General features: G+C 53.0%; 1 protein-coding gene and 2 long non-coding RNA genes across 4 annotated transcripts in view; 2 read left to right on the top strand and 1 right to left on the bottom strand.

The window, feature by feature from the left end:
- Positions 1–17,094, bottom strand: part of UPB1 (beta-ureidopropionase 1) — a 45,146-nt gene extending 28,052 nt beyond the window's left edge. Inside the window, exons 1-3 of the mRNA XM_002722551.6 lie at positions 16,970–17,094; positions 7,221–7,392; positions 5,569–5,656 (exon numbers count right to left, since the gene is read on the bottom strand). Of these exons, the coding sequence (XP_002722597.2) occupies positions 5,569–5,656; positions 7,221–7,392; positions 16,970–17,073 (364 nt within the window). The 5' untranslated portion in view covers positions 17,074–17,094. The remainder of the gene's footprint in view (positions 1–5,568; positions 5,657–7,220; positions 7,393–16,969) is intronic.
- LOC149119893 (uncharacterized) lies at positions 3–7,113 on the top strand. 2 transcript variants are annotated; one of them, XR_016227533.1, is made up of 3 exons: positions 3–155; positions 404–3,346; positions 6,316–7,113. It is a non-coding gene; the product is annotated as an uncharacterized LOC149119893 (long non-coding RNA). The 2 variants fall into 2 exon arrangements; XR_016227532.1 differs by having other exon boundaries at positions 6,313–7,113.
- A 123-nt stretch (positions 17,095–17,217) lies between the features above and the next one.
- LOC127488328 (uncharacterized) overlaps positions 17,218–18,729 on the top strand; it is a 66,501-nt gene continuing 64,989 nt past the window's right edge. The window contains exon 1 of the long non-coding RNA XR_007916002.3: positions 17,218–17,599. This is a non-coding gene — a long non-coding RNA (uncharacterized LOC127488328). The remainder of the gene's footprint in view (positions 17,600–18,729) is intronic.

The raw sequence follows: 18,729 nt of genomic DNA, 5'->3' as shown, positions 1-18,729 counted from the left end.
GAGAGAGCACTGAAGCATAAGCAGCTGGCAGGCAGAGGAATGTGTGTGACGGTCTCAGATCAGAGGAAACCAAGTCCTGCCAGCAGTCAAGGAGGCCAAGGGAACCCCACTCTCCACCATGGCTCCCCAAAAGCTCCATGACCAGAGGCCACCAGGTACTCAAGAAGATGGGGAGACAGAGGGATGATGGACGGGGTAAAAGCCTGCCTAGGCAGCAGGTAGGTGCCTGGGTCTCTCCTTCACTCCAGGAGCCTGGCACCTGCCACTCTGAGCTGGGGGAGGCCAGGGGCTGCTCTCCAAAGCCAGGTCAACAGAGGGTCTCTGGGTCTGGGGAGGCCTGGGCAGGCAGAGTCAAGACACAGGGATCGAGTGAATGTCTTCGTACTCTTCCTCTGTCTGGCAGGAGAACAAAGACTCTTCTCTGGGGAATCCGAGCAGCCTGAAAAGAATGACTCAGAGCCATTCCCTTCGGGATTTATGGGGATTACTGCTCAACCAGATCATCCTATAACGGGGCTCAGTGGATGAGCCCCTCCCACAACCTCAGGGCTCAGCATGAGCTTTTTAATCCTCTGTTCTTAAAATGTAAGCAGATTAAAGGGGCTGGCGTTGTGGCATCGTGGGCTAAGATGTGGCCTGCGGCACCGGCATCCCACATGGGCACCAGTTCAAGTCCAGGCTGCTCTGCTTCCATTCCAGCTCCCTACTAATGTGCCTAGGAAAACAGCAGAAGATGGGCCAAGTCTTTGGGCCCCTGTCACCTACATGGGGAACTCAGAAAAAACTCTTGGCTTCAGCCTGACCATTGTGGCCATTTGGGGAGTGAACAAGCAAGATCTGTCTCTATCTTTCTCTCTGTAACTCTTTCAAATACATAAATAAATCTTAAAAAAAAAAAAAGACATCCTTCAAAAAAAAATCTAGAGAGATTTAAAAAACTGAAGTAAGGCAAACAAAAGATTTTTTTTTTAATTTCCCATTAATATCCTTAGAGATAAGAAAAAAACATGGCGACCACGACGTAAGAACAAGATGTGGGCCAGTGCCGCGGCTCACTAGGCTAATCCTCTGCCTATGGTGCCGGCACTCCAGGTTCTAGTCCCGGTTGGGGTGCCGGATTCTGTCTCGGTTGCTCCTCTTCCAGTCCAGCTCTCTGCTATGGCCTGGGAGTGCAGTAGAGGATGGCCCAAGTCCTTGAGCCCTGCACCCGCGTGGGAGACCAGGAGGAAACAACGTGCTGGCAGTGGCGACCACTTGTGGGGTGAACCAAAGGAAAAAGGAAGACCTTTCTCTCTGTCTCTGTCTCTGTCTCACTGTCTAACTCTGCCTGTCCAAAACAAAACAAAATAAAACAAAAAACAAGATGTGACAAATCAGGGACTTTCAAACCAAAAGGATGCTATAAATTCAAATATGACAGCAGAAATGAACGACTGGATAGAAGGGCTGAGTGACAAGTTAGATGGAATTTAATGGAAGTTAAGCAAAAATGACAAAGAAACAAAAAATAAGAGGAAATACCTAGGAAAATTAGGGAATGATTCAGGGTTCCAATATCTGAACAGCAGGAATATCAGGAAGAGAGAACTAGAGAAAAAAGTATTAAATAAAAATTATATGAGGCCATAGATTTGGACTGGGCTCACTCACTAGTCTCAGCAGACCAGACTAGAACTCAAGACAGAGTTATTTGGGGCAGGGGGTTGCGGCCTCGTAGGTCAAGCTGCTACTTGGGATGCCCACACCCCATATCGGAGTGCCAGTTTGTGTATCATCTGCTTTACTTCCAATTCAGCTCCTTGCTAGTGCATCCTGGGAGGCAGAGGATGAGGACCCAAGTACCTGGGCCCTTGCTACCCACATGGGAGACCAGGATGGAGTTCCTAACTCCTGGCTTCAGCCTGCCTCTAGCCCTGGCTGTTGTAGGCATTTGGGGAGTGAACCAGTGGATAGAAGCTCTCTGTCTTGCTCACTCTGATTTTCAAGTAGATACAATTTTTTTTTAAAGAAGAAACGGAGTTCTTCATGCTAAAGTCCAATGTCACCAAACTGAAACTAAATTCTTATGTGACCTTTTGAGAAATCAGGAGAGACAGCTAACAGTCGAATCTCCCAGTGCCCTGTCTCAATAAGCAGGGTCATGATGGGCCCTCTGCTTTAATCCTTTCAGAAACATAACTCGATACTCAGTTATTCATTTTTTTCATTGTTCTATCTCCCTGTCCCCACATTACAGGGAAAGTAACCCTGAAACCCACGACCTTCTCTTTGTTCCGTTTCTGCTTTCCTCAACCGTCCTCTGTCTAGAAAGCCACACCCTATGTTTGGTTCACTGAAATGCTTATTCTAGTTTATGGAATTCAGTGTCACGTCCTCTGACTTTAGAATCACAAACAAAACCAAATCAGATCTTCAAACTAAAATTTGCTGTTTGTCTTTGGATGAGGAAAAAAAAAAATGACTGATGAAACAGTAAGAGAAAACTTCCTAGTTGTGCAAGACCCGAGTTTCTAGATTGGAGGAACCCAGGGACTGCCTAGAAAAAGGGCTGAAAGGGATACACACACCCCGAGACATCACCGTGAAACTGCATGGCATTAGCAAAAAGGGAAGACTGTAAACTTCCAGAGACAAGCGAGTCACAGACCACGGGTCATAAACCGGAATGGCGTGGGGCACCTCAGCACTCCAAGGTGGAAGACGATGGAGCAATGTGTTCAGACTCCAGAAGTAAAGTATTTCCAAACTAGAACTCAACACCCAACCCAGTTATCAAGTGAGCTGTGGAAGAAACACATGTGCAGATGTGCAAAGTCTCAAAAACTTTCTACCTCCTACGTTGTCTTTTTCAGGGAAACGCTCCACCAAAATGGGGGACTCAGTCAAGAAAGAGGAAGCTGTGGGATCCAAGAAACACAGGAGCCAGGGGCAGGGACTCTCCGGGTGGTGCTGAAGGGAGATTCCAGGGTGGCAGCCTGTGGCCAGCAGAGGGGGGTCCCCAGATCAGACAAGAGCAGGCAGAAGGTTCTGGGGCCAATTCCTCCAAGGAGATGGAGCTGACAGACTGCTTCATGTGTCTGAACAGGGTAAGAGGGTTTAGGAAAGAGAGAGAGAGACAGAGACAGAAAGGGAGGGAGGAGATTGAACTTGTGGTAGGTCTAAAACAAAGCAAACTCCACGGAACAGAGAGCGTTACAGGAAAGAAATCAGAGCTGATAAAATGGCTTGGCACAGACAGGATAGGGGACGGATTCGGAAGGGCGCAGCGGGAGGCAACTTCTTCCACAGCGGGAAGTCAAGAGACAACACAAACCTGAAAGACCAGGAAGGAGAAACAGAAACCAAGGTGAGTTCCCAAGGGGCCAGGGAAGCGTGAGCAGAAGCTGCCTCTGGGGAAGCCCAAGACCGGCTTTCCGTTTTTGTATCAGACCCTGTGGGCCCATTTAACTGTACATGGACGGCCTTGACAAAGCTCAAAATAACATAAAGAGAAGGTACAGAGTACCAGAAGTGCATGAAGGTACCTTAAAGAGTTTGTGGAAAACTGAATTAAAAGGTGAATTTATCTTATCCACAGTTTTTTCATAACATGCATTCGCCATTAACTTTTGGAAAGTCCCCTGTACACATAGGACTCGAATTTAGATTGTGGGAGGCCAGCTCTGAACTGAGAGCTGGAGATGATGGGAGTGGGAGGGGGCAGAGCAGAGGGCACAAGACCAGCTAGGGGTAATTACAAAGGCCAAGGAGAGGGGCTGGTGCTGTGGTGCCAGCATCCCACGTGGGTACCGGTTCAAGTCCCAGCTGCTCCACTTCTAAGCCAGCTCTCTGCTATGGCCTGGGAAAGCAGAAGAAGATGGCCCAACTCCTTGGGCCCTTGCACCCATGTGGGAGACCTGGAAGCTCTTGGCTCCTGGCTTCAGATTCACCAGTGGATGGAAGACCTCTGTCTGTAACTCTGCTTAAGGAGAGAGTGCTGGCAGCTTGGACCAGAGCAGTGGTACAGAGGTGGGAAGGTGTGGATGGAACCGACAGGATCAAATGACAGACTGAGGCATGAGAGGAGGCCAAAGGCCAGGGCTCTTAAGTTTCTGGTATGGCTGACAAAAATCTTTGTATGAATAAGCAAAATAGGAGACTGACTTATTTTTTTAAATTTAAGAAAGAGACAGAGCTCCATCCACTAGTTCACTCCCCCAAATGCCTGCAACAGCCAGGACTGGGCCAGGCTATAGTTGGGAGCCAAGAAGTCAATCCAGGTGTTTCCCATGTGAGTGGTGAGGGCCCAATTAATTGAGCCGGCACCTGATGCTCCCCAGTGTTCAAATTAGCAGAAAGCTGGAAGCAGGAGCTGTAGCCAGGCATTGAATCCAGGTTCTCTGATGTGGGATACAGGTATTCTAACTTGTATCTTAACCCCTAGGCCAAATGCTTGTCCTAAGAAAGGAGACTTTAAAAAAATCAGGGAGCAGCTACAGCAGTTAAAACACTGGTTAGGATGCCTGAATCCTGTATTGGAGCACTTGGGTCATATCCCTGATCTGGTTCCTAATTTCAGCTTCCTGCTAATGTAGATGCTGGGGGGCTGGTGCTGTGGCTTAGGGGGTTAAAGCCCTGGCCTGCAGTGCCGGCATCCCATACAGGGGCCAGTTCAAGTCCCTGCTGCTCCACTTCTGATCCAGCTCTCTGCTATGGCCTGGGAAAGCAGTAGAGTATGGCCCGAGTGCTTGGGCCCCTGTACCCACGTGGAAGCTCCTGGCTCCTGGCTTCGGATCAGCTCTGGCTGTTGTGGCCATTTGGGGAGTGAATCAGTAGACGGAAAACCTCTCTCTCTCTCTCTCTCTTTCTCTCTCTCTTTCTCTCTCTCCCTCTCCCTCTCTCTCTGTAACTCTGCCTTTCAAATGAAAAATAAATAAATCTTTAAAAAAAGCAGATGCTTGGGAGGAAGTGGTGCTGGCTCAAGTACTTGGGTCCCTGCCATCCATGTGTGAAATCTGGATTGAGCTCCCAGCTTCTAGCTTTGGCTTTGTCCAGCCCTGGTTGTTGCAGGCTTTTTTTTTTTTTTTTTAATTTAAGATTTATTTATTCATTTGAAAGAGTTACACAGAGAGAGGAGAAGCAGAGAGTCTCCCATCCGATGGTTCACTCCCCAACTGGCCACAACGGCCGGAGCTGTGCCGATCCGAAGCCAGGAGCCAGGAGCTTCTTCCAGGTCTCCCATGCGGGTGCAGGGGCCCAGGGACTTGGGCCATCCTCCACTGCTTTCTCAGGCCATAGCAGAGAGCTGGATCGGAAGAGGAGCAGCTGGGTCTTGAACCGGTGTCCATATGGGATGCCGGTGCTTCAAGGCCAGGGCATTAACCCGCTGCACCACAGCACTGGCCCCCATTGTAGGCTTTTGAGAAGTGAACCAGTATAGAAGCCTCTCTCTCTCTCTCTCACCATCCATCTATCCCTCCCTCCCTCCCTCTCTCTGACTCTCAGATAAATACAAATTATAAGTAAATAAAATTCAGGCAGCAGGCACTCTTAGCAACAGGGAGATAAGGCCCCAGGAAAGAGACTTACTCCAGGCTTCCTGGAAGCAGATGATGTTGACGCCGCACATGGCAGCCACCTCCGCGATGGCCTCTATGCGTTTGTGGAGGGCAGAGACCTGACGGTTGAAGAAGCGAGGGTTAGCACCCGTTCAGTTCTGTCATGAAGACGACGTCTCAGAACCCAGTCAGGTGCCGCGGTACGGCTGGGGTGGTGGTGGTGGCAGGAGCCAGGCGGGGAGGTTCTAACGTTTAGTTCTCGTCAGGAAAAGGTAGTGGTGCAGTAACTCTAGGCTCCCAGGGACACGGTGCCACCGCCCCGACTCCCTCACCTGGTAGGACAGAGATTGGCACCTGTCCCCTGGTGTTGCTGAGGCGTGAGAGAGGAAGGGGCCACTTACTGTAGTCGGCACGGCCTTCTGTAGCTTGGGACATGGCCCGCTGGCCACTGCCTGCATTCACTCCTGTCATTCCTACTTTCCTGTGTGGCTCTTAGCATGCAACAGCTCACCTTTCTGGCTTGTTTCAGTAAAGGTTTGGGGTGCGCCCTTGGCCAGGGAAGCCCCTGCCCCAACCCGGTCTTCCTGGAGGTGTCACCCATCACCCCTCTGAGAATCCTCTGCAGACTGGGGGCTGAGCGGGTGCCCCTGAATCTTTGGGCAGCACCCTTACAGCAGTGCTGTTCCCACTGTTCTTCTGTCACTCCCAGGACCCCCTGGGGCTCCTTGGGCCCAGGAAGAAAGCACAAACATGCTCATCGTCTGTGTGTCTTCAGCAGGGCACCCAGCTCTCGGGAGGCGCCCAGCTGTGTGTGCACAAAGGAACCAGGCAGAAGATCCAGAGAACACAAACTCTTCCCAGAGCTCCTAACCTCTCCCCCTGCAGAGGCTGTGCCTTCCTCTGGAGATTTGCGGACAGCAAAGCACATGAACACACTTATTTGCTGGGCGTTGGTGAGGGGCGGAGCGGGGCGAGAACCACATCCCTGGCCCGACAACGAACCCAGAGACCAAAAGGCAACCGAGAAACAGACAGCTCGTAATCCGACAGGAGCTAAGAGAGGACCGACGGGAAGCAAGATGCAGAGCCCGACCTGGCAGTCAAGTGCCTGGGGCTTCTCCAGCAACCCCCAGGAGTCTCAGGCCCCCTGTATCCTGTGGCAACTTCTGCCTAGGAAGCCACGAAGCCTGAGCAGCTGGAGAGAACTCTGCAAACCAGCCAAACCTCCTGTGTCTGTGACAACATCTTCGTTTAGGGACATAGAGACACTGTCACACTTGTATCCTAACTGCAAGGCATGAGCGAATCCCTAGTGCATTCTGTCAGCCTAGGTCACCATCAGCTGGCACGTTTCTGGGTCCTCTGAGTCCCATGCTTAGGATTCAGGCGGAGGAACACAGGGGAGGAGGGAGGGAGGGAGAGTCCTGACTAGCAAGTGCTGGCAAGTGACCAGTGTACCTGCTGGTCAAAAGGACACCTCCCCTGGTCGGGGGGAGTGGATGCTTGGATAAACAGTGGGAGAAGGAGTGGAAGGGAAGGTGTTGAGGGCAGTGAGAGGGGAGGGGGAGGCAAGGGCAGCAGGCACCTGAACCTGGGGACCCAGAGCGAGTGGCCAGCCAGGGACTGCCGATGTGTCTGAGACAAAGGGCGGTCTCGCATTTATATGATCAAAAGGGGCTGCACCTGCTCCAGCACAGGGGCATCCGCCGGGAGGGGCGTTCTGTTCTGAACCAGCCCCACGCGCACGAGGCGGGGTCTTCTCAGCTGCTCCTCGGCCGCCTCGAAGCCGTAGCCCCGCAGCTCAAAGTCTCCTCTGGAGGCGGCTTCCAAAGCACTGCCGGGCAGATCCAGCTTCCTAAACAGGGAGGAAACCACGTTGATGAGGTCGGCCGTGTGTAAAGTCCCCCTCCCGCACCCCGTGGTCGCTCATCAGGTGGAGAAGGGCTGGCAGGTGTCCTGACAGGGTGTCCCATGCTAAGGGTTGGCAGGTGCCCCGTGCTGGATGGACTTCACCTGAGAGGCAGTGGGGAAGCCTCAGCAGGGAGGCTTGGCAGGGCTGGCCCCAGCAAGTGCAAGGTCACAAAAGCAATTCTGCAGGGGAACCTGCGGCCACGCTGAGCCTCAGGAATGTGGCTGGAGTGTGATGGGGGAAGAGAAGCTAGGGAGGAGGCGACTCAGGTGGGGCTGCATGGGGAGGGTGGTTATCACAGCCCCATCCTACTGCTGCTCCCCTGCAGGACCAGTTCCCTGCCTGGTGCCCGTTAGGCTAGGCCAGGCACAGGTGTTTAGAGCAAAGGTCCAAGGCTCATCCGAGTTTGTGGTTCATTAACGAAGCCTGGAGGATTATTTATAAAACCTCCCGCTGAAGTGACCACTGGCCACCCAGCAAACGTCTTCTGATGCCCGCCGTGTGCCTGGCACCAGGGTGAAAGCCACAGGGGCACAGGACATGCCCCCTGGCTGCTCGTGGCCAGGGGGAAGGGCTTACCATCTAAGGACGAGATGATTACGAAAGACCCAGAGAACACATCAAAAAATAACCTGACAGCCATTATCTAATAATAATATTTCTCTCCTACTTTAAGTCACTTTCTTAAAGATGTTTCTTTCAAAAATCACAGGCCTGTCAGCCCAAGCCCCCTGTCGCCGCCCCCTGCCAGGCGTTTTCCTTGTGACGGCCCTGACAGCTCCGAGTTCGGTTCCGCCCCTGACAATCAGCCTGCTTTTCAAGCAGTCAAGGTTCCCTTCCCTCTGGGTTAGAAATAGCAGCAGTGCCCACACCGCACCTCCCCTCCATGTGACTGCTGCAGAAGCCTTCCCACCCTCGGGCAGAGGGGCCCCTTTCGAAGGCCACGGCCTCAAGACAAAGTTCGTCCTCGGCGAACGCGGTCACGGACACAAGGCTTTCCAGGAGCGGCAACCCGCCGATGCACCAGCAGACCCAGAGAGCAAAAGGAGGCCCACGGACTTGGGAGCCGGCCTACCCTTTCGGAGGGTCCTGGCGGGGCTGTGGCCTCAGCCTGCGCGAGCATCCCAGGAATGTCAGGTGAATCAGGTCTGGTCTCAGGTGTGCACACCTGGCTGTGACCATCACGCTGCTGTCCCCTCTCTCTGTGATCAGCCGGTTATCCCACAAGGCATGATTTCCCTACTTCCCCACCTTCTGTCTACGCTGAGTTCTGTCTCCACCTCTGCCAGCCCTGGGGCTACCTATCCCCTCACCTCACCTCCCAGTTCTCTGCAGACTCTCGTTGGCTGGGACTCCGGGCCATGCTGTTCCACCCTCCAAAACCCAGTTTCTGGGGCTCTACCTCTCTGAGTAGCCCCATATGCCATCTGGTTACCGACTCTGTGGTCTCTCTGCTCTGTCATCTAAGATGGTCACATACCATGTCCCGCCCTGCCGTCTTTAACAGAACCCAACCTGGGGCCGGCATCGTGGCGCAGCAGGTTAAGCCACCACCTGTGACACTGGCATCCTGTTTCAGAGTGCTGGTTCGAGTCCTGGCTGCTCCACTTCCAACCTGGTTCCCTGCGTATGTGCCTGGGAAAGCAGCAGAAGATGGCCCAAGTGCTTGGGCCCAGTACCCTATGTGGGAGACTCCAGAGTTCCTAGCTCCTGCTTCCCCCTGGCCAGCCTGGCTGTTAGTCATCTGGGAGTGAATCAACAGATGGAAGATTCATCCCCCCGACCCCATATCTTCATCATTCTACTTTTCAAATAAAAAGAACCCAAGGGCCAGTGCTGTGGCACAGCAGATAAAGCCACCACCTGTGATACCAGCATCCTATATGGACACCAGTTTGTATCCTGGCTGCACCACTTCCGATCCAGCTCCCTGCTAGTGGCCTGAGAAAAGCAGTGGGAGATGGCCGAAGTACTTGAGCTCCTGTCCCCCACGTGGGAGACCAGGAAGAAGCTCCTGGCTTTGGCGTGGCTCAGCCCTGGCCATTGCAGCCGCTTGGGGAGTGAACCAGTGGATGGAATCTCTCTCTCTGTAACTCTGCCCTTCAAATAAAATTCTTTCTTTTTTTTTTTTAAATGTTAAAGAGAGTCCAACCTACACTTATGTCACACCCTACACAGGCACTTTCCGTAAGCCTGTGCTGTGCCCATTGAAGGCTTGGCACACAGAACGTGGTGGGGCACGGTGACGGGCTGAATGTTTAAATCCCCACCCCCACCCCCCGTGCAATGGAGCCCCTCCAGAATGACCCCAGGCCTGGTAAGAGAAACTCAGAGGAGCCTGCTTGCCCTTGCACATCTGTGGACCAGGAAACAACCACTTCACCAGACTCCTTGTACTTGGGACTTTCCAGCTTAGGAGGAATAGATTCCTGTGGTTTATAAGCTACCCCCCTGTAGTATTTTGTTGTAGCCACCTGAAAGGACGAAGGCCCGCACTATCAGTCATAGCCCAGGATGGCAGAGACCAGTGAACAAGCCACAACGCCCACGGGGTGCTCATGCTGCCCACAGCCCTGCCTCTGTCCATGTAGTTGCTGTTTGGCCCTTCCATCCCTTACCCTGCTACTGAGGGCCCCGCCCCTCCTGGCCTGACACGGCCTTCCAACTCTCTGCCCATGGTCAAGGCAGCCCTCACGAAGCTCCTCTCTCCACAGCTGCCTTTTACTTCTAGAACGTCACTTTTCCCCGTTAACCTAAGAGTTGTTTCCCATCAGCGTTTTTTAAAAAATAACTCAGAGTTTAAAGATGCTCATGGAGGGGGAAACATATCCAACAGTCAAACAGGATATAAAGTGAAAGCTAAGTTCCCCTCTCCGTTCTAACCCTAAGCATCAGCGGCTGACCTCAGAGCCAACACCTCCCACAATGCTTTATGTATCTTTCCAGTGGTTTTCTATAGGGGTGTGTGTGTCCCAAACACAATGGCAGTGTTTTGTCAGTTCTGCTCTGCCATTTGCCTTTTCCCCTTGACAACACAGAAGGGCATTTCAACAAGGTCATGGAAAAATGGAATTAAAGGATAGGTTTATTTTGGTGTGGAAAAAAATGATCAAATCCATGTACGATTTTTCCCTACAATATGCATTTTACATAAGCTTTTTGAAGACCCATCGTGTGCATGGATTTCAAAATTATTTTGCACCAAAATGAGTTTATAATTCCATTTTCCAAGGACCTGTTGAAGTGCCCTATACACAGCTTGGACATCCGTCCTCCATGGTTATTTACGGACATATTACAGCTGAGTCTCTCCCATTAAACTAAACAGCAGAAAACAGGGACAGGCATTTGTTGTAGTAAGGAGACCACTTGGGATGTACACCCCTTCTTTGATTAACTGGGCTTTGAGTCCCACCTTGACTCCCAGTTCCAACTTCCTGCTACTGTGTACCCTGGTGGGCAACAGGAGATGCTTCAAGGACTTGGGTCCCTGCCACCTACCTGGGAGACCTGGATTGAGTTCTGGGCTCCAGGCTTCACAGAGAGCTCCCACATATACTTCTCTCAGCTCAGCCTCACTTCCCATACCCTCCTTAGACCTTGGTTCCCTGTTTCCCACTCCCCAGAGCCCTTCCCTTGCTAAAGCCAGCAGCCTCTCTGCTGTCCACACCTGAACAGCATCTGTGTATCATCTTTTGCTGTCTCATCCTGGAGCCCTCCCACCCCAACATCCTCATATCCAGAATCTCCAAGGCTACACTTCCTCTGACACCTTTAATATCCAGGTTATCCAGCATTCCCTCCAGGCTCCTTCCCCTCCTCCCAGACTGACCGTCTGCAAACAGCTCCCAGGCTCAGCCTCCCCCAGGTCCAGCTATATACAGCAACTGAGCAACTGGCCACCAGAATCTCTACCTGTAGACCCCAAACGTACCGGCTGTGGGGTAGAAGAGGCCCATGGCCTAACACCCAGAGCCTGTGAATGTGACCTTACTTGGATAAAGGGTCTTCACAGATGTCACTAAGGTAAGGATCTCAGGAGATTATGCCAGATCATCTGAGTAAGCCCTAAATCCAATAAACAAGTATATTAGTCAGCTTTTCATTACTGTATCTGAATATCTAACACAGGCCAGTTTTGGTGGACAGAGGTTTATTTTGGTTCATGATTTTGGAGGTTTGGAGTCCAAGATCAAGTGGGCCCCATGGGGTCAGCTGTCTGGGGAGGCTGGAGGAAGGCTATGGCAGAGCTCATATGTACAGGAAGGGTCACATGGTGAGTTGGGCAGCAGAGAGAGAACAGATGTGCCTGACTGGGGCTTCCACAACCAATCCTCTTGTAAGAACTACCCACTGGGGCACATGTCCAGTAACCTAAGTTCTCCCTAGTACACCCACCATTTAAAAACAATAAATGGATAAAGTCTCCAGCTGCCCAGCACCACCAACCCATCACCCTGGGGTTTCACATCCTACATGAGTTCAGGAGTCAAGTCATGTTCAGACGATACCAGAAAGCATTCTTGTAACACACACCCAGGGGAGAGAGACAGGGACAACAGGAAGAAGCCACGGGACATGGGGGTCAGGAAGTGGCCACTGTGAGCCAAGGAAAACCCAAGGCCAATGGAGGTCAAAAGAAGGCAGAGCCCCCGGAGGAAATGTGGCCTGGCTGGCACCTTCACCTTGGTCTTCGCATCTTCAGGACTGTGGGGATAAACTTCTGTTGTCTTCAGCCACTCAGTTTGGAGTAATTCATTATGGTAGCCCTAGAAACTCAACTCGCCCAAAGCTGAACTCACTCTGCAAGGTTGCTGCTTGTCAGACAAGCCCACCAGGCACCTCAATGGCCAGTATTCACCTATTTTCTGTTGTATGACAAAATGCCTGGCACTGGGCAAGGCATAAAGAAGAGGGATTTGGATCAGGATTGTGGCATAGCGGGTTGTACCACTGCCTACACCATAGGTACCCCATACGGGCTCCGGTTCAAGTCCCAGCTGAACTACCTCTTATCCATCTCCTTGCTAATGCACCTGGGAAAGTAGCAGCACTTGGGCCCCTGCACCTATGTGGGAGACCTGGACGAAGCTTCTGGCTCTGGCCTGGACCAGCCCTGGCCTCTGTAGCCATTTGGGGAATGAACCAGTGGATGGAAGATATCTCTGTCTCTGTCTCTCTCTCTCTCTCTGTAACTCTACCTTTCAAATAAATAAAGAAAAGAGGAAGGGAGGAGAGAGGAGGGGGAAAGAAGGAGGGAAGGAAGGAGGAGGAGGAAGGAGAGGAGGATGAAGGAGAGGAGGAGGAGGAGAGGTGGTGGGACAACTTCCCAACACACGAACCCTTGGGAGATAAAAACCATATCTAAACCATAGCAGGGTCCAAGCCAGAAGCCAGGTACAATTCTCACCCACCATCCACATCGTCCACTGATCTGAGACCTCTGGAACCCAGATGTCTCTGCACTCCCAGACTCTATCTGTTTGTTTGTTTGTTTTTGACAGGCAGAGTGGACAGTGAGAGAGAGAGAGAGAAAGGTCTTCCTTTGCCATTGGTTCACCCTCCAATGGCTGCCGCGGCCGGCGCACCGCGCTGATCCAATGGCAGGAGCCAGGTGCTTATCCTGGTCTCCCATGGGGTGCAGGGCCCAAGCACTTGGGCCATCCTCCACTGCACTCCCTGGCCACAGCAGAGAGCTGGCCTGGAAGAGGGGCAACCAGGACAGAATCCGGTGCCCCGACCGGGACTAGAACCTGGTGTGCCGGCGCCGCAAGGCGGAGGATTAGCCTAGTGAGCCGCGGCGCCGGCCTTCCCAGACTCTATTTGCTGTATACCTCTGCTCTTTTATTGCCCTTATCCAAGCCACCCTTGACAGAGCAACCAGGGTTAATTCTTTCAAGAACTCACCGGCCGGCGCCGCGGCTCACTAGGCTAATCCTCCGCCTAGCGGCGCCGGCACACCGGGTTCTAGTCCCAGTCGGGGCGCCGGATTCTGTCCTGGTTGCCCCTCTTCCAGGCCAGCTCTCTGCTGTGGCCAGGGAGTGCAGTGGAGGATGGCCCAAGTGCTTGGGCCCTGCACCCCATGGGAGACCAGGAAAAGCACCTGGCTCCTGGCTCCTGCCATCAGATCAGCGCGGTGCGCCGGCCGCGGCGGCCATTCCTGGCTCCTCTCCTGGGTGCCCATGCCATTCTTATTTTTTTAAATTCTTTTTTATTTGATAGAGTTAGTGAGAGAGAGAGACAGAGAGAAAGGTCTTCCTTCCATTGGTTCACTCCCCAAATAGCTGCCACGGCCAGAGCTACGCTGATCTGAAGCCAGGAGCCAGGTGCTTCTCCTGGTCTCCCATGTGGGTGCAGGGCCCAAGCACTTGGGCCACCCTCCACTGCCTTCCCGGGCCACAGCAGCGAGCTGGATTGGAAGAGGAGCAGCTGGGACTAGAACCCGGCACCCACATGGGATGCCAGTGCTGCAGGCGGAGGATTAACCAAGTGAGCCGCGGCGCCGGCCCCCACCATGCCATTCTATGACTATCTCTCTCCCATGTACGGTCTCCAAGTGAGCAGGTGCCCTGGTGTCTGGGGACAGGAGCCCTTTCTGTCACCAAATCACCTCCCCTCTCTCTTCCAGGATGCAGAGCAACCACAGCACCCCTGGGAGGACTCCTGACCTCCCCCACCTCTTAGCATGGGAACTCCTTCCAGTTTTCCCTGAATCGGTCTCTCACAGTGTAAGCCAACCAACAGAAGTTGGAAAGCCCCAGAGGCCAGGAACCATGGCTTACTCATCCTCGGATCCTTAGTGTCTGAGACAAAAATAGGTACTTGACAAATGTTTGTTGAATGAATGGATGCTTGTTGGTTATGTCTTCAAAATTGATAGTTGGCGTTCTCTGGGGATTTTATCTGTTTGGCACAGGCAAAGGCCCATTTGGCTCATTCACTCAGCAAATATTTACTAAATGTGTCTTTGCCTTGAGCGTAGCAAGTAATTAAGACAGAACATGAGGGCCAGCCATGGCGCGGTAGGTTCATCCTCTGTCTGTGGCGCCAGCATCCCGTGTGGGCGCCGGGTTCTAGTCCTGGCTGCTCCTCTTCCAGTCTAGCTCTGCTATGGCCTGGGAAAGCAGCAGAGGATGGCCCAAGTGCTTGGGCCCCTGCACTCGCATGGGAGACCTGGAGGAGGCTCCTGGCTTCAGATAGGCACAGCTCCAGCCATCGCAGCCATTTGGGGAGTGAACCAACAGAAAGGAGACCTTTCTCTCTGTCTCTCCCTCTCACTGTCTGTAACTCTACCTCTCAAATAAATAAATAAAATCTTAAAAAAAAAAAAAAGACAGAACACGGTCTCTTGAGGAGCACAGTGGGAGCCCAAAGGAGGGAATGAGGACACCAGGCCCACCAGGCCACCACAGAGGTGGCCGCATTCACATTGGGCTTCTTGATACCCACAATCTTTTCCATCCTTTCCCAAGAGAACACGCTCACCTTATCCTTAAACTAATTCCCATGTCTAGAAACGTAAGTCTGAGACACTCTTGGTTTATAAAGTCACTTTCTTTGGGAGCCTCAATCCTAAGTTACTTCGCAGGTGACTAGTTCTCTTTAAAATATTGAGAGGCAGAGAGCTAGAGCTCCCATTGGCTGCTTAATTCTCTAAATGCCTGCAATGGCCATGGGTCGAAAGCCAGGAGCTGGAAACTCAATGCAGGTCTCCCACATGGGTGGTAGGAAACCAATTATTTTTAGTATTTTTTTTTTTGTTTTAATATTTTTAAACTTATTTGAAAGGCAGATTTATAGACAGAGGACTGACAGAAAGATCTTTCACCCACTGATTCACTTCCCAAATGGCCACAATGGTTAGAATTGGGCCAGGATGAAGCCAGGAGCCTGGAATTCTACCCAGGCAGTTCTTCCATGTAGGTGGCAGGGGCCCACGACCATGAGCCATCTTCTGCTGCTTTATGAGGCATATTAGCATGGAGATGGAGATGGAGAGAGGACGTGCAGCGGCCAGGACTCAGACCAGGTCCCATATTGGACACTGGTCTCCTCAAACCCCATTATTTGAGCAACCGCCCATTACATCCCAGGATCTGCACGACCAGGAACTTGGGAGTCAGGATCCAGAGCTGGAACCAAACTCGGGTAAGCTGCTATGAGATGTGAGTACCTTAGTGGCTACACCAAATGCCTGCTCTGCCAGGTGACTGGTCTTTACAGGTGCAGTGGAAAGTAGTGTTGCATCGTGCATTGGGAAGGGACTTGTTCACCCAGCACCTCTGCATATCAAGAGCCCACTTGACAAATTCAGTACCGCCTCCAGCATCTGTGAAAACCCCTGGATCTGAGGTTTGGCCTCTCTGCACTAACTCTATAGCAGTGGTGGCCGGGATCTACTGATCCAACCAACACCTACTGGTTACAGGTGAGCTCCTCAGGTTCTTGCTGCACAAGGTCACTGCCACAAGGTCACGGGCAGGCAGTCTGGCTGCATTTGATGGAAGAGAGCCCGCAAACAAGCAAGGAAGTGGAGGGAGATGCAGTTAAGAGTTGCCCAGGAAATCCCTTACAGAGTCTGAAGCAAGCACAGATGCACCAGGATATGGTTTACATTTTAAAGAGATCCCTCTGGTTCACATAGAGAAGAACAGGCTGCAGAGAACCAAGAGTGAAGTGTGTCTTGCAGAACAACGCTCTCAGGAAGCCTCCGTGATGGACATGATTTGCTGAGATGAAACATACTTGCATGGAGTGTGGTAGCTCACTAAGGCTTCCTCTGCCAACCCGATTCAGCTGGCCTTCACCTCCAAGCGTGCAGAGGCCCAGGCCCTGCCTGAAGAGGAGGCTGGGGCTGGAACATCAGCATACCTGGTGGGAGGTGCTGACCTGACCTGCCACACCCGAGGACAGCTGTAGCGCTGAGGAGGGCCCTCAAAGTGGGGAGGAGAGTTGGGATGGCCACAGAGAAAGTCTGGGAGATTAAAACCCCCTCTTTCCGGGCCAGCACTGTGGTGTAGCAGGTTAAATACGCTGCCTGCAGCGCCGGCATCCTATATGAACGCTAGTTCGAGACCCGGCTGCTCCACTTCCGATCCAGCTCTCTGCTATGGCCTGGGATAGCAGTAGAAGATGGCCCAAGTCCTTGGGCTCTTGCACATATGCAGGAGAACCGGAAGAAGCTCCTGGCTACTGGCTTCGGATCTGGACAGCTCTGGCCATTTGGGGAGTGAGCCAGCAGACAGAAGACCTCTCTCTCTCTGACTCTGCTTTTCAAATAAATAAATAATTTTTTACTAAAAAAAAAAAACAAACAACTCTTTCCCTTCTGGTTTTGGTTTAGGGAAGAATTAGTTTGTAAAGGTCGACCCAGGATCCAGCAAACCTGGAGGGTCCTGGGGCTTTTGGGTCTGTGCTCACTTACGAAGGATTACAACACCGCCCTCCTAGCCCTTCTCACCCTGGCCCCCAAACCCCTACTCTGTGACCCAAAACCCTCCAACTCAGCCTGCGGGCCACAGACCTGGTCTCCTTGCCATAAAGAATGCGCTTCACCTCCTGCAAATCTGCGAGCGGAAGGTGCTTCTCCAAGCACTGCTCCAGCGACTGCCACTCAGGTCTTGCCATGGCGCAGAGTCCAGCAGCTCTGCCGCTGCGACCCGCACTGCCTGCCCTTTGCTCCCAGGAGAAGGGGGGAGGGGGGAGAGGCGGGCCCGCGCATGCACCCTCTTCCCCGTGTGGATACGCCCCCTCCTCGCGCCTTCTAAGCTCACTGCCAATCAGAGTTTCAGGGCTTCGCGGGTAGGACCGCCCCTTGCCCTTCCCGCCTCCTTCGGCACGCTCAAGGACACGCCCCCTCTCCCAACTCGGCGGGACGCGACCAATCAGCGCTCCAGAGATTCGTGGGCGGGACCACTCTCGCCCTTCGCGCCTCCTTTGGCACGCGCTGGGGCACGCCTCTCTCATGGTTCGCCGCGGCCCGGAGCCCTAGCGCCTCAGCGTTTGTTTCCGCCGCGCGCGGATGCCCTAGCACAGGTGACCGGGGCCGGCCTCTGGCTTTTTTTCCTCTCCCTGACGGGGCCCGAGGTTGCGGGGCGGGACCCAGGAGAGGCGAGGAGGAGGAAGAGGAGGAAGGCTTTGGCCCTGGCATGAGGTAAATGGCCGGCCCGCCGCCGAGACCTCGACTTCCAGCCCACAGAATAGGGGCAGCGAGCTGGGGCGGCCCCACCGCGCGGGAGTGCCTAGGACGGTACGGGGACGAGTTTGTGTCCCAGCGTTGGGAGACCCCGCCTCTCTTTTCTGGAGCCCCCTGGGTCTGAAGATTTCTAACCCCCGGGGGCGAGGCTGCGGAGGCACGCGGGCCTCCTACTTCGTTTGAGCCCAAGGTCGGGTGGGTGAGGCGACTGGAGCCTGCGGGACGCGTGCGGGACTCCTGGGTTAGTGTTGTTAAAACGCGGGCTCCTGGGGCAGGGGCGCATCCCCTGGAGTCCCCGTCAGCTCCAGCGTCCGCAGGGGGTCGGGGGTCGGGGCGCCCATATGGACACGTTAGTGGGCGGAGAGAGAGGCACTGTCGACCGTGGCTGGGCCAGGGCGCACCCCTCCTCCACACACACACACGCACCTGGGACCCATGATCCCTGCTGGGCACTGGGCTGAGAAAAGCCAGGTTTCCGCCATTTCTGCCCAAATCCTACTGCAGCTGCTTGCAAACATTCAGTCCCTGGGGGCTGCTGCTGTTCCATTATCTGTAAAGTGAGACTAGAAAGGTGACCTAGCAGGAGCGTGTACAAAGTAAGATGGCGTGGTTCCTATCCGCCATAGAGTACTATTCAGCCATGAAAAAGGATGTTGCCAACATGGGTGGAGCTGCAGGTCATTGTGTTAAGCTAAACCAGGCACAGAAACACCAGATTTTGCTGATATGGGGAAGCTGAGACTAGAATGGTGGTTGGCAGAGGCTGGGGAGGGAGAGGTGGAGAAAAGTTGATTAATGGGTGCTGAATTACAGTTGGATGGTCAGATGTAGTTCTGATGTTCTGTTGCACAGTAGGGTGACTATAGATAATAATGACATACTCTGTGTGTGTGTGTAAAACCAAAGGATTTGAATGTTTTCACCATAAAGAAGTGAAAAATATCTGAGGAGATAGGTTCACACTGATTGGAGTGTCACACAGTATATACAGGTTAAAACATCACACGGGGGCACAATAGCAGTCCTGGCCTGCAGTGCCGGCGTCCCATAGGGGCAGGGTTCAAGTCCCGGCTGCTCCACTTCCAATA

This window comes from Oryctolagus cuniculus, chromosome 21 (assembly GCF_051225735.1).
Source record: "Oryctolagus cuniculus isolate XC-2025 breed Fujian yellow rabbit chromosome 21, ASM5122573v1, whole genome shotgun sequence".
NCBI lineage: Eukaryota > Metazoa > Chordata > Mammalia > Lagomorpha > Leporidae > Oryctolagus > Oryctolagus cuniculus.
This window is presented reverse-complemented; position numbering and strand designations above follow the sequence as displayed.